Source organism: Anoplophora glabripennis, unplaced genomic scaffold (assembly GCF_000390285.2).
Source record: "Anoplophora glabripennis isolate ALB-LARVAE unplaced genomic scaffold, Agla_2.0 scaffold352, whole genome shotgun sequence".
NCBI lineage: Eukaryota > Metazoa > Arthropoda > Insecta > Coleoptera > Cerambycidae > Anoplophora > Anoplophora glabripennis.
In genome coordinates, this window is record NW_019417621.1 from 188,637 (window position 1) to 205,140 (window position 16,504).

At 33.2% G+C, this 16,504-nt stretch overlaps 1 protein-coding gene across 1 annotated transcript in view; it reads right to left on the bottom strand.

Annotated features, from left to right (window-relative positions):
• The window catches only part of LOC108910071, a 197,935-nt gene extending 185,005 nt beyond the window's left edge, over positions 1-12,930 (bottom strand). Inside the window, exon 1 of the mRNA XM_018714567.1 lies at positions 12,732-12,930. Coding sequence (XP_018570083.1) covers positions 12,732-12,807 — 76 coding nt within the window. The 5' untranslated portion in view covers positions 12,808-12,930. The remainder of the gene's footprint in view (positions 1-12,731) is intronic.
• Positions 12,931-16,504: the final 3,574 nt, after the last annotated feature.

Consider the following 16,504-nt stretch of genomic DNA (forward strand, 5'->3'; position numbering starts at 1 on the left):
CATCTTGACAATTCCCAAATCTGGATATCTCCCAAATTTTAATACTGGTAGTAATATGAGTAATAGTTACGAAAATATTAAAATTCAACGCTCAAAAAATAGGTATAAACAACAGTTACTTAGTACAGAGACGTGATTAAAACAACTGTCAAATTGTTTATATGAGTGTCAGCTCAGTTTTGTTTTAACTGTGGTAGTCAAACTACAGTCTAAAACCAATACCCGACAAACGTCCACTATTTTCTTTCACTCTAATACACATAAAATATTGGAACGATTGTCTGTGACAGATTGAGACTATGAAGACAATTATACCATCTTTTTTTGGCGCGTTTAACAAGTAATGAATTCACGTCAGCAACAACTGTCTTTGATATTTGGACATACTCGTGATGTAATGGCAATCTTGGAAGGGTTCTAGTGTAGATTGGTATCTTAGTAGTAAAACTGAACATAAGCAGCGCTCTAGCGACTGCACAGAGAACCATTTCTTAAATGCGGGTACTTTGAAATATAAAGTAGATGGATATTTAATTGGAATTTAACAACATTGTCTACTTCAAATTTATTTGATGACTCAATTTATATTTAACTAGCGGCCCGTCCCGGCTTCGCACGGGTGGACATTTATTTTAAACATTTTGGGATATAAAAAATATAGCCTATGTTACTCAGGGATAATGTAGCATTCTAATGGTGAAAGAATTATCGAAATCCGTCCAGTAGTTTTTGAGTTTATTCGTAACAAACATACATACATACAAAAATACAAATATTTCCTCTTTATAATATTAGTATAGATTTACATCATTAATGTTTTGTTGACTTTTCATCTATTTTCACATTTTCATAATGAATAAATACAAAATTATAACAAAGATTTTAAATATCAAAATTTCTTACTTATATTAATAGGTTTCTATAAAGAAAAGAAATGGTTACTAAGATGAAAAACAATAGAAAAGCAAAAATGGCCTAAAGAAAGTATTTTTATATCACACAGTTTTTCAAATTACCCGAAAAAACCATAAAATCGAAATGAAGAAAATTTCGCAGTTGCCGAAAAATATCAGAAAGTAACGAAGAACTGGTATTTTCATTTTGCTTCGAAAAAATGAAATTACTATACTATTGAGTAAATTCAGTAAAGTAACTATTACCATTCATCATAAAATTCAACAAAGGATTATATAGAAATTGAGAAAATATCGTTCAGAAACTAGAATGTACAAGTAAAAAGTTTCTTGTGGGGTAATAAATAGATGAGATTGTTGCAAAACTAGTTATTTCAATAGTAGGTACATGTGAACCAAGTGTTTTAATTAAAAATGTGGCGTTCATGGAGTGGTGTATCAACTGATAAAAAGCTGGAACGGGTAATACCTACATCTACAGTGTGGAAATTAAAATATTTTTTATTACACTTAAAAATATTATACAGGGTGTTAAAAAAAAAGAGTGTAAAATATTTAAGGAGTTATTAGTATGAACCAAAATAAGCAGAAAAGTCTCAATAAACATGGGTCCGCAAAGTAACGGTTGCGGAGATATGGAATGTTTGTTTTTTAGCCCCTTTTTTATTTAGCAAAAACGTTGTGTATTTTCTTATAATAGTTGGTTGATGTTTAGTGAAATAAACAGTACGTATTTGACAGTTGTTCTCAGTGCACAAGTTTTCTTTCGCTATGGCTGGTTACTCTAACGCAGAATTAACAGACATGCATTTCATGTATGGTCGTGCTAATGAGAACGCCACCGAAGCGCGGCGTCTTTATGTTGACGCTTATCCAAATCGCCAGATTCCTTCACAACGTATGTTTGGATGAATTCACCAAAGATTGCGTGATACCGGTTCCTTGAGCAAACAGTGCCATTTATCCGGAAGACCAAGGTCGGTATCCACTCCTAGAGCAGAAGAAGAAATTCTAGCACTGGTAGAGCAGAATCCAGGTACGAGTGTGCAGAGAATATCAGCCGAGGTAGGAATTAGTGGTCCTCTTGTTTGGAGAATCCTTCACGAGCAACTGCTTTATCCATACCATGTGCAACGAGTACAGGCCTTAAATCCAATAAATGATCATCAAGCACGTTTGTTTTTTTGCCGCTGGTTTCTACGTCATGATGCTGAAGACCCTCGTTTTCTTGCAAACATTCTTTTTACTGATGAGGCCGGGTTCACAAGAAATGGAGTGTTTAATTTTCACAATACGCATATTTGGGCCGACGAAAATCCTCATGCTCTAATAGAATCTAGACATCAGGCACGTTTTTCATTAAACATTTGGATGGGTATTGTAGGTGACAGGTTTCTAGGTCCTGTTGTTTTACCAAACCGATTAACAGGCGCTGCTTACCTCAACTTTCTGCGGAACACACTGTATGAGTTTTTGGAGGACATTCCTTTGAATCAGAGGCAACAAATGTGGTTCCAGCATGATGGTGCTCCAGCTCATTTTTGCATGGCCGTTAGAGAGCATTTACACCAAACTTTTCCACATAGATGGGTAGGGAGGGCCGGACCTCTTTTATGGCCTCCAAGATCGCCTGATCTGAACCCTCTAAATTTCTTTGTTTGGGGATATTTGAAGACATTCGTTTATGGTACTCCTGTAAATAGCCTGGAAGAGCTGCAGCTACGGATTAATCAAAAGTGTCAAGAAATCCAAACCAAGGAGGGTGTTTTCGAAAGAGTTCGAATATCGTTGAGACGAAGATGTCGTGCCTGCTTGGAAATGGACGGAGGGCACTATGAACATCTTCTGTAACTTTGTTTTTTGTTTGTTAAAAGCTTCCTTTGTCGGTTTATTCCTAATAAAATAAAATGTTTGAAAAACGAATAGTGGTCCATATCTCCGCAACCGTTACTTCGCGGACCCATGTTTATTAAGACTTTTCTGCTTATTATGGTTCATACTATTACCTCCTGAAATATTTTACACTCTTTTTTTAACACCCTGTATAAATATATATCGAAATATATCAAAATTATTGAGTAAACTATTATATTTATTATCCTTATTAATCATGATTATTTTACTTAAAAAATATTGTATTATCTAAGAATTATTATTAGCAGTTTTTATCAATTGTCTATTATAATTTTTTATTATAGACGAGATATATCACACTGTCATTTGCTGTCATTTCAAAATGTCTTCTCCTAGGTCTTCTCAACACCTAGCTAAATATAAATACATTCTTGAAATACAATTCAGAGCAGACCCCTGTTTTTTTTGTGATATGGTGGCGACTCCATACAACTAGTAACTTACTTAAATTTATTAATGTACTTTAAGTTCATTTCAATTTAACTTACTTTCTATTTCTCAGGGTTTCCGAGATGAAAATGTTATCGTATCCAATTTGAAACACCCTGTATACAAAGCATCGGCCTTTATGTACAAGACTAGAACACGTAGCTATGGAAAACGTCATTCCATTGTTTAACTTGCCATTTTCTGCTTTTCTTTAAAGTTCATTTTCATTTTAAAAGGGACATCCTGTACCAAACAATCGAGATTCGGCCAAAACACGGGCCGGCTGGCAATTGATATTCCTTGCGCAAGAAGGGCACAACAGCGATTTGTATGCGCTATTCGTAGCACGAATTGTATGAGGGAAGAAAGTACATCGTTACGTATACCAGTTAACAGAGCAATGACTCACGCCGAGTTCAATATTTGTCGCAATTCGCCATGACCAATTCAAGGTAGCTAGCTGTAGATTAGATGTTAGACTTTTATATAGGTATGGTTTATTTGAAGTTGAATGGGTAAACTTATTTAGGTAGCTGGTATTAATACATATAAAATAGAGAAAAATACTGATCAAGGTGAAAAATTGCAAATTGCAACACACTTATACAGGATGCCCTGATATGTCGTGTAAATAAACTAACACCGATTTGTGCAAGTCAAAATATGACTATTTAAATAAAATTTGAATCGCTAGCACTTGTACATAGATTTCAATATTTACATAGAATCAAAAATTAACAAACAGTCATGACGTCAGAAATGATATGATATTTCCAGTAACAAATAATTCAGTGAAAAAATAAATTACACCCACATCAAATCCTCATTATGTAAACTGTGAATAGCAGTTTTTTTTATCGAAACAATTTTATTTAGTGCTCCTTAAATAAGATCAATCGGAATTAAAAGAATGACATAATTCACGAAATCTACATTTTATTTCATTTTTATTATCAAATTTCTTGACAAGAAATTAGAGCCAGTATAGCAGGTTCTAATTTATTGATAATAATAATAATATTGATATTTATTCAATAGTACAAATTTTAGTGATATTCTGCAATTTAGGCGTTTGTTTTCATTTCAAAAATAAAAAAAAATAGATTATACGAGTTTGTTACTGCACTTGCTTTCGTCGGGCATACTGTACGATAGTACATTATACACTAAGGTAGAGAAATATGCTATTATAGCTGAGGCACCAAGATTAAAATACCGAGCCGCAGGCGAGGGATTTTTAGGTGCCGAAACTATAATGGCACTCTTCTCTACCGTAGTTTATATACTAGTATTTTTCCACTATTAGCTACTACACCTTAAATCGAGTTTCAATAATTGACATGCAGTTTCGCGAAATTTGAATAAATACTCTAAAAACGCTGATATCATGTTCATGTACAAGAATCAAGTGGGTACTCTTTTGTTTGAAATCAAACTTTGTGACATTTCACACAAATAAATTTGCAATTAATTTGACATTTCGCACAAAGAAATTTGCAATTAATTTAATTTAAAGCTATAAATCATGGAAAGTGAAAGTGAAATGGGCTGCACACCCCCTGAAGTGAGGAAAATGGCAGAGAATGTTGATAATCAACTCCTGCCAGAAAAGTCCAAACACCTTTACGTAAAACCATACACAGTTTTTAAAGATTGGTGTCTTACAAAAAACGTCGTCTATACCTCAGAAAATGTCCTACCAGCATCCTCTAAAGAGCACGAGGATAATAAAAAGACATCCAGTCCATGGTGTAGTTTTTCAATGTTAAAGGCAACCCTAAAATTAAAAGAAAATATTGACGTTGGAAGATACTATAAATATATAATAATTGCATACCTAAACCGAAAGAACACCTCTTACAGACCCAAGAAATCGCCTGTGTTTTCAGAAGAGGATATTACTAGATTTCTCACTGAAGCACCTGATGCCGCCTTTGTCACAGCAAAGGTATTTTTTTTTTAGTAAACTTCTAAAAACTCACTAATTCCATACTCTACCGGTAATTCTTGTCATTGGGATTGCAGGCGCCTGTAGAACTGATGAACTCTGCAAAATGTTGACGAGTGATGTGGATGTTCGAAGCGATATAATTATAATAAAATTACCTACCAATAAGAATGGTTCAGCCAGAAAATTTGTCGTGATGAAATCCCTGTGGATTGAGGTGGTAAAAAAGTACTTGGGGAAAAGGCATATACCAGATTTACAAAGATTATTTATTGGTTTCCGTAATGGGGAGCCAACACGGCAAAATGTGGGGCACAACACAATTAGCAATATGTCCAAAGTGATCGGAAAGTTCTTGAAACTCCAAAATTATGAGAATTACACCGGTCATGCCCTTCGCAGAACTTCAGCTACCATATTGGCTGATATAATGTCCTTAAAGCGTCACGGTGGGTAGCGACTTTCAGGGGTAGCAGAAGGATACATTGGAGAATCAATAGCCGATAAGGGACGCATTGCCGGAATGGTGCAAGGTGTTCAAACGTCGTCGTCATTTCTTGTCGTTCCTTCTGCCTCTGCAACTATTACTAGTGCCACTGTTAAGTATGATGTTTCACCCAAATCGCCCACTCCGAGTACAATTCCAAGCACTTCGTTTTCTCCAAGACACTCCGTGCCCGGAAATCAAGCTGATAATGCTGCTGGTGCCACTACTACGTCGTTGAACATTGGAAGAGCAGACATCAATATGACATGCCACAATTGCACAGTTAACTATTATTTCCGATAAGTTCGTGGTACTGATAATTATCTGTTAACATGATCTGGATATTTTCCATCTATTAAAAACGTGTTTCATAACCTCCACGTTCTGCGTGCTGTAGTTCTGTGCTTCTATATAACTGTCAAGTGTCAAAATTATTAAATGTCATTTTCATTATTTACCTTGGTTAATAAATCAAGGTCATTATTATTCACCCAGGTCAAAAAGATAGAAGTTTACGCGTCAAAGATAGGTCGATAATGGTGGGGTTATAGGCTAGTAGTGGAAAAAGTATATTAATATTTGTTGCTATATTTAGATTCTAAAAGTTGGCAGCCTTAAATTTGAGCAATAATAATTAATTAATTCTCTGAAATATGTAAAAAGAAATATAGTGAATTGTCACAGTTTCTTGAAGATGTAAAATACTGAGTTACACGAGTCACGAGCTCCTCCTACACGTTGCCAGTATACGCTTCCGACCTTCACTGGTCAGATTAAATAAATTGAACTGTACTTATAGTTGAAACGTGTTGAAGACTCGTCATCGATTGCAATTTACATTGTTTTAGCAAAACAAAAGACTGTTTCCGGTATTCTCATTGGCATCTATGAACATGCATCGATTTGCAGCATTTGTTCTTCACTGGATGACCGAACAACAGAACGGCAACTTCTTGAACAATGACGATGAAACATTCATTCAAAGGATCATAACGGGAGACGAAAGTTGGGTTTACGGCTACGACATTTTACACAAGTTTAATCTTCACAATGGATTGGCAAAGGATCCCCACGCCCCAAAAAAGCACGCCAGTCTCGATCCAATGTCAAAGTGATGCTCACTATTTTTTTCGATTTTAATGGAACTGTGCATTTTGAAATCTTGCTTGAACCGTGTGTATCACGGCGCTTTACAACGGTTACGTGGAAAAATTCGCAAAAAGAGAGTTGTGGCGAGACAACTCATGGCTGTTCGGTTATTTTCTAACCAGACCTCGTATTAAGTAGCAGATCGAATGATATTTCTTTTTACTTTCCTACTTTGTAACAAACAACACACTGTCATTTTTGATATATTACCAAGTAATACATTTATATTTTATTTGCGTATATTCTAGGCCAACACTTTTACCAATAAATTCTCTATTGAAAGACCAGCTACAACTTATACTGTCTACAAAGCCCTGACATCTACCCACACAGTAACTGTGTACTTGAGTGTATTTCCAAGTAAATTCTAATCGGGAGACACCTATAACATAATCTTTTAATTAACTGACTATTCAATTACTCCCATTCAGAAACAAGGACCATTAGACATAAATATTTATAAGATTCAAATCAGATTTACAGCTGTACGCTACACATGGTTGCTGTGTGTGAAGTTAATGAATATAGTTATTATAAATGAATTACAAAATACAATAGATAGCCTAATGCTGTATTTGTTGACAAAGACAAGTTTGAACAATAAATTAATTTCTTTTGTTCGGAAGATCATCGTGTGTAGGAAGACATTTGGGATTTGGATTAATTACAAGTCATTTTTTGAAAGAGGCGGTCTTAAGGGCATATGGACATCTATATGGAAGTATTTTTGGTCTAGGTAACCAAAAATTTCACAAAGACACGCTTGTGCTGAACGAAATACTTAATCATTAAGGTCTCTGAGTATATCGTAAGTGATGAATAAACCAGAAGTCACGGTACCGCAAACATAAAGAAACAATAAATAATGGTATGTTATCTTTTAACTGGCGATTATGAAATATGTAAAATAACAGAAGCAGCAACACTAATGATCTCTGGAGTTAAGAAAAATTAGCTGTTCTACTCTAATAGAAGTTATGGAAATTTACATAGATATTTTACACAAAATATGTAAACTGAATTTACATGAGCTGATTTGGCTCAACCAATGAGATTAGTAGTAGTTAGATTAGTGTAGAGAACTGTGCTAGTTGTTCAGTAGGCATGTTTAGATTCATTTGCGGCGTAATGATATAGTGTTCTAACCTCGGTTCTAACTACCTAAATAACCTTATAAATAAAAAATGAATAATATAACTTTGTGTAAATTATATAAATCCCTCGGCATATCTTCATTTAAAGAGATTGAAGAGTATGAGAAGCATAACCATATTGAACTTTGACTAACCTTTACATTCAGATGTCCAGATTGTAGCTTAATTAGTATTTAAGACCCATTTTCCTTATTGTTTTGCTTATACTATATTTTGTTTTCAAGTTTGTGCCCTCAAGAAGTGACCATTGCTCTCGAAATAGTTCAAAAACTCCACACCATAATATACCTGGACGCGAGAACTATGCAAAATTTTCATCAAGAAAAAAGTCTTCATATAAATGAAAATACCTAGGATGTTGCATTATGACGTAGAAATTACAGGAAACTATTCTGTATGCAGTATGCACCTACTGGAACTCTTGAATGTTATTCCAACTTGGAAACGTCCAAACAAAACCTATGCGTTCGTAATGTAAACAATCCGTTCTTCTGGTTAAGGCATTTGTGACAAACAAAGGGAACATTGTTTTCATAAACAATCTTTTGTTAATTAACAACAAATAAAGTACTTTGGTAACTACATATACAACAAATTTTAGCTTTTATTGTGTTTGTTTATTTTTATATAAGAATAATCTCTAATTTATTAAACTACCTATATTTTTATGCCAATGATAAATATACCTTACATACAGTTCAATACCACCGTAACTGCAAATTTTTAATTTTTGAATTTATGGCGGTATTTCAGTGCCAACATGTTTAACTTCGAAATGAAATACAGCCACAAGTGATTAAGTTTTAAAATATACCATATTTTGCAGATATGGAAGATATGGCGCAGATGAGGCTCCTTAAAATATTAAAATTTCAGTGCAATAACGCCATATCTAACAAAATTCTAATATTATCTCAAAGTCTATCATTCTTCTATGTATGGTTATGTATCAGCAACATGTAAGTATACTCTATCAAAATTTTAAACAGATACCTGTTCAAGCTAATTAATTATGGAACTAATTAAACAACACCATTGTTTTATTTCCTTCTACTCAAAAATGTTATAATTTACACTTGTGGCGGTATTGAACTGGATGTACGATACGATTAATTAAAGATTAGCCCTCAGGAAGTTCTTTTTTTTTCCGAATATTTCCAAACCTGTCCCACATAAAACATTTGGAACTTAAAAAGTTAAAAAATAAATTTTAGTCATTCTGTACCTAAAATTCATTTACAAATTAAGCTACTTACTGAAAAAATATGAAACGCACACAGTCCATACACAGTATGTTTTGAAAACAATTGACTATCACATAATTTTGCAAGGGAATATACAAATTTTCCAAATTGATTGTTAAAAAATGAGACTAGTTATAAATACCTAGTGAAATTAGGAAAATTGCTGGAAAAACAATTTAATTTCTACTGAGAAGGGAAAACATCATTAATTAATATATTGATCAAACATGGTCTTCTTTTACTCCTATTCTACAGATTTTTTTTAATTTTATTTTATGGTAGTAATAAATAAATAGCTTTTCCGAGTTTTTTTGTTTCGAAATATTGTATTTTAATTTTTTTAATTACGCTTAATGACTAAACATCGTATACTTTGCGGCGACAAGCAAATACATGAACAGTAGTAACCTACATTATGCTAATAAACAGCAATACGCGTTGTAGTAGCAGAAATAGGCTAAATCTATGGGAAGCCTTGTGCCGCTCTATGCTTACGATACACAATGCTACTGACTGCCATAAAAACTTGTGCCATACACTCAACCAAGCAAAGCGTCAAACTCACTCACACGCGACAATGCAATGCACGGCTAAAATAGGGCATAAATACCGGAATTGTTCACCGGCACGCCAAGCCGACAGGGTGTCGCTACATAGGTATCGAATAAATTGATCGATGCGAGACTTCAGAACAAAGGCAAACATGTAGCTACATGTTATTGTACAATGACGCGGATAGTGGGATTTATTATTACGTGCTGTACCTATACAGGGTGTCTCAGGGTGACGGCCCATTAGAATTATTTCAGACTACTTCGATATGAATTTTTTGAAAATTTGGGGGACCGGGTTTTCAGGCATGACCTTCTCAACTAAAATAATGGCGTCCACTACCACTTCCGGTTATACCGAAAGTCGCCATCAACTTGCTTATTTTAAATGGAACACCGTATATATTATTGCAACTTTGGATTTTACGTGTAGGTGGACTTTTATGAAGTTTCCCTATTCCTAAAATTAACCATTTTCAAGATATTTAATTTTTTTCAAAAAAATTGAGAGAAACAGGGACTAGCTTCATACCATGTGTACTTTATAGTAAGAAAGATAAAGCAACAATGTTTATAGGGAGGACAGCTAGACCCCTAAGCTTCCCATGCATACTTTCAAAGTGGCTTAATTGCCTACAAGGTGCTAGAAATTTAATGCCGAGTTTAGTTAGCTTCAAACCTTCATAAGTCGGTTTTTTAAATGGAACACCCTGTATATTTTTCTATATTCTGATACACAATTGTATTCTCTTTCGAACGGTATCAGGGTTCCCTATACTTATCTCTTCTAGTTTTTAAGATATCTACTATTTTTTGTGTAATCACCTAAAATCATGTAATTTCTTGCGATTATAGCTGTGGAATTTTTAGCAAAACTTCAAAACAAATGGAAATAATTCTAATCGGCCGTTACCGTGAGACACCCTGTATATTTTATGGTAGGTAAGTTAATTAACAAAATTAATCATAATCTACAGTCCTATTTTACACGACTTATCATCAAAGTTACATGTGACATAATTTTAAATCAATTTTACTGCCAAATAATGGTACTAAATATCGAAGTACCTACTTAATACAAACGCCAGTTTACTGTGAATGTGCATAAAATACCAAATTTTTTAATCAACGTAAAAATACAGTTAAGTAACTGTTTAAAAGTTTTAAAGTTTAATTACAGTTCCCCAAAGTTTGGAAAGCCCCTCGAAAAGTCCTAATTAAAATTTGGAAACATTTTTTGGAAGGTTTCGGACTCGGTTTCAGATATTTGAATAAGACAACTTTCAAGGGTTCACTTTTAATGGTATAAGGGCAAGATCCCATTAAAGGGTGAATCCCTAAGCTAAGATTCTAAAGCATTTCTCAGCCTATGTTCATACAACTTTTTCTATTATTAAGCCACAAAGCAAGGGTGAGCTAATAGCTAGACATAAACAAATATGTATGCTTTTGGTTACATTTTCTAAGCCGTAATTTTTTCGTTTTTTGAAAACTTTTCACCCCAATTTAGTGATATACTTACTACTTAAAAATAAATCAAATGTAGATGGTAGAAAAATAAAAATCAACCAAAAAAATTGTATTATCTAGGACTAGGTTATTGATCTAGCATGATATTTTCTGTACTCTGTAGTCACTTAACCTGCAGATCACTGCAAGAACCAAAATTTTTCGCATAAATTCCACGTGTATTCCGGGACTAAGCACAGGCGATAGAAATATGCTATCCAAATTTTATCGTTAAAGTGCGGGAAAGAGTGTCAGTCTATAGATACCTAACCATTGGCATTTTATGACAAGTTATAAAATTAAAAAAAATGCAAACAAATGAACATATGTAATAGTGTAAATGAAAACAAGATACTAGATATAAACCATAACGACAGTAGGAAATGCCTATCTATGTTAATGTATGTTTATAAAGATTTCTGTCCGCAGGAAGTGGTCTAAAAGACGAGCTAAAAGATTGCGAGATTCATTGACGATGTCATATGGGCTAGTCTAATATATTTCATTTCAAATCGAGCTTTAAATTAAGTACCTAAGTAGTTACTTTATTATTCTTATAATTAAAAATTGAGTGAAATGGTTAAGTAGAGTGACCTATAAACGTGTTCCTCATTCTTCTCTTCCGTTTGATTCACTTCTTTACACAACTTTTTCAAATCCGTTCATAATTCATTGATAATGTATTTATATCTACGCACCCAATTTTTAAAAAAGGTTTATCAATAAACATTTAACATTTCAAAATATTTTGTTAAAGAAAAATATATAATATAGGTACGTATATGCTTATTTTTATTGGTTTATTGGTTTATTAAAGATAACTTCAATATGTAGGTAAGTACTAGCCATTAAGTCAATTATTTATACCAAAGTAAATGAGATGTACCTACCTACTTTAAACTATTAAACATTATTTAACGTAACAATTATTACGATACAAATGTATTAAAAAAACAAATTATGTATGGGAAGTAAATAGTACATACTTAAATTACATGAATTATATAACATTTAATTTACGTTTATTTTTCATTTTCATGCTTTTATATTTCCATCTTTTGTTGGGACAATAAAAAATACAGACAAAACACAAATGGGAGGAAATATGTTTGTACATCTATCTACAACCTTGAAATAAATTGGTCAACAGTCAGTAAGCATCAAGAAAAATACCTACAAAGATTAACGAATGTTTGACATTTAACTATTTCTAATTACTTAATGATTTACCACCCACAGAAAAAGGTGGCTCCTACGTAATCCACAACACTCGTCCCATATAAAATCCCAATATTCACAGAAATATTCATTTCCACGTGAACATTAGAAATAATTTCACACCTCAGCAAACCAGCCGATATTAATACGACAACACAAGAACATTTAATTAAGTACTAAATAATTATTGATATACATTACAATAAAAACTTACCGGTAGTCGTATTTCCCATACAATAACATTGCTGAGCAATAAAAATCACAAGAACCAAGTAATAGTCGTACCACATATTGAGAACACAACACGAAACTGTTAATTAGAGTCCATATTTCAGTTATTACAGCCGGTATGAAACGAGTTATTTCACTTCAACACCTAACGAAGCATTTGACTGCACCAGCAACACCGTCACTCCCCAACGATTTCTAACAACTGAAATAAAAACTTAAATCGCGCGTTGCGGGAAAGGTAGCACGCCGTCACGTGATCACAACAAAGAACCTGTTGCTGAGAGGCTAGAAGAATGGACCAACGGGTCCACCGATGCCTCCAGTTCATTTTCTATTTCTAATTTCCCACATCCCACTGCGATTTCAGGTTTCAAAATTATCCAGGTTCAGGTACCGTAAAACTAACAAATATAGCCGATTTTGAAATATTTACGTAGGTATTTTTGCCTAGATGTTCCATATTGAAAATTTAATACCTAATATTGATCTAAAAATATATTTTTAGATGGCAAATAAATTTTTGCAAAAAAAAAAAAATTCAAACATCCCTTTTCAAATTACCCCGTGTTGCATTAAATTTACGTATTAGAATGTGGGTAGTAATTTGAAATGAAAATATGTTCATAAAATATTCGGACATAAATAAGAAAATCATGAAAAAAATTAGTTTTATTAATAAAATCGCTTAAAAGGTGTAACATATATACAGAGTGTATCACGAAGAAGGTCCATTATGATTATCCTATTTTCTATTGAATAAATCTTTTTGATAAACCCCTGTATACAAATGTTCAGATTTCAATTTTGAGTACTTTTTGAGTACTTTTTGAGATAATCCTCCTGAGCCCTCTTCTATACTGTATACAGGGTGTTAATTAAGTATGTACAATAATATTCAACAGACGATTATTTGAATGATTTTAAGACAAAAAGTTCATATAAACATTGGTCCGCAGGCGCTTCGTTTTCAAGATACAGGGTGTTAAACTTTTGTAAAAAAATTGCTATTTCGTAAATAACTTAAATACCCTTTACCCAATTTTGTTGTAATTCGGCAGTGTTACTTGTAGTGTTATGGGGCTAATTTAACGCTTACTAGATTAGATTTGTCAAATTCAGTGGCGTCCCGAGCGGTACCTTATCGAATATTTTTGACAAAAAAAAATGTATGCCGCTGACTTTTTTGTAATTTTTATATTTTTAGATTAAGCACCTAAAAATACAACTTAAAAATAAAATCCACTTAATTGCATATCCCTGGACCAACATTATTAAAAATATTCACAAAAGTACCGCCCAGGACGCCAATGGACTTAACAAATCTAATCAAGTTAGAGTTAAATTAGCCTCTTAACACTACAAATAACACTGCCAAACTACAACAAAATTGCTATTCATGAAATAGCAATTTGTTTTACAAAAGTTTAATACCCTGTATCTTGAAAACGAAGCATCTGCGGTGCGGACCAATGTTAATATGAACTTTTTTCTTAAAATCACTCAAATAATCGTCTGTTGAATTTATTGTACATCTTACTTAACACCCTGTATAAAAAGAAAATACATATATTCTTCGTTCAAAAAGTAACATATTTCAAACAAACAATAATGATTAAAATAAAATATTAACAAAAATTATACAAAGCCCAGTTAAAACTAGGTGTCTTTTTAATGTTTCTAGATTTCCTGGCTGCTTGTTCTGTGGAAATAATATGGCCCTTCCGTGTTTTTTCTTTTATCTTTCGAATATTGACACCTTTTACACAATTTTATATTCTGTGTCTTGGGTCTCTCTGTGGGACTCAATCTTTGCCTCTTTATTACTTTTAGTTTCTGCTATACAGGGTGTTTCTGAAATAAGCGCACGAAAATGAGCAACTTTTTTAAGCAACTGATGGTCTAAATGCTTGTTTTCGAGAAAATTAAATAAGAAAATTAACCATAAATGTAAGCCGACCCTGTGCATCTTGTGCACGTGCGTTCTGTGTTGCACTATTTTCTGATCAAGAATTTGCAGATATGGTGTTTGTGTACGGAAAATATCAGAAGAATTTAAATGAGACTATGAAAATCGAACCATTCATTAAAGATTAGCCTCTGAAAGTTTTTTCCGAATATTTCCAAAACTGTCTAAGATAAAACATTTAAAACTACGTATTCGTGTTGTGGTGTGAATTGTGAATCTGCGCACGGCGCAGGTACAGCTGGGTCTGTCGCACCAAGGACGACTTTAAATTTGTTTAAACATTCATGTGAATTTTATTTTTCAATTTAAAATGCAATGTTTTAGACCATCAGTTATTTAATAAAAGTTACTTATTTATACTTCGTGCCCTCGATCATTCTTTTCAAGGAACGCAGCAACACCCTGTATAGACATTTTTCGAGGCTAGAAACCGCTTTTTAAATTTTTTTAATAAAGAGAAAAGTAAGACAGAACAACCTCTGGGACATCTGAGTTACAACCTAGTATTTGGAAAGACAAATCAACGATGGGGGTAAGTCACTGACTGAAAATAAATGGCTGGCCCAGAGCAGCCGACACTCACAACGATGCCCCATAAGATACTTAAAAAAGGTTAATAAAAATGTTTGACTACTAACTGTCAAACGTAAATTTCTTGTTTTGAATTAGAATTTTATTCTCTATACAACACTCTCTATAAACAACCAATTCACTTTCCAAAGCTCCCCACACACGCGCTTCTATTCCATTTATATTTGATTCTACTCTTAATAAAGAAATTTAAACTGGTAATAGGTCAGGCCAGGTTTTGCTGTAACGTAAAACGTACAAAACAGATCTAAATCGTAAAAATGATTCCATTAAAATTATCTTCAGCTTAAGTCATATAAAAAACGAGGATGCGCCAATTCTAATATACGAACCATTTTTGGATGTGAAAATATGATGTTGTATCTACCCATATGTTTACGTCACTTGATAATAAGACTCAAAATGTAACTTTCTTTAATTTTTCTGATAATCCCAAGCTGTTGCAGCCTACGCATCTTCTCACCATTCATTTTATTATTCAAAAAAGGCAACGTTTCTTCAACCATATGAAAATGTGGAAATTAATACGTTTTATGTACACGATATCAATTTAAATTGTCTGTTTATATACAGGGTGATTCAAAAAACCGATGACAGACTTCTAGGGTAAGTAATACATGAAAAATTAAGACGAAAAGTCGTAATAAACATAGGGTCGCAAATGCCTCCTTAACGAGATACAGGGCGTCAAAGTTTCTGTAAAATTAAAGCGTAAAAATGACAAAAAGAAGCTTATAATCTAGTTTACTTAACTCACTTGTACACATTGACATTAGTGACAGGCGATGTTTAATTTTATTTTGAATAGCACAAGTCTACTATGCGAAACTAAAATGAATGAAAATAAAATTGGATTTACAAATTTTCTACAAAGGTGTTCTCTTAAAAATGGTTGCTTTAATCCAAATTTTGCAAGAGACCAATTCGATAGACAATTGAACACTTTACACGAAAATAGTGCCCGTTTGACAAAATTAGCAATGGCGTAGAAAATATTTTTAAAAAAGGGTCACGTTGACCCCATCTCTACGACACTGCTGCTCATAAAATTTTGAGTTGATCAAACATTGGTCTTAAGGTGCTAACTATGCATAGCAAATTTGAAATAGAAATGTTCAGGCATTTTGGAATTATTGCAGACAATGTTTAATTTTACAGAAACTTTGACGCCCTGTATCTCGTTAAGGAGGCATTTGCGA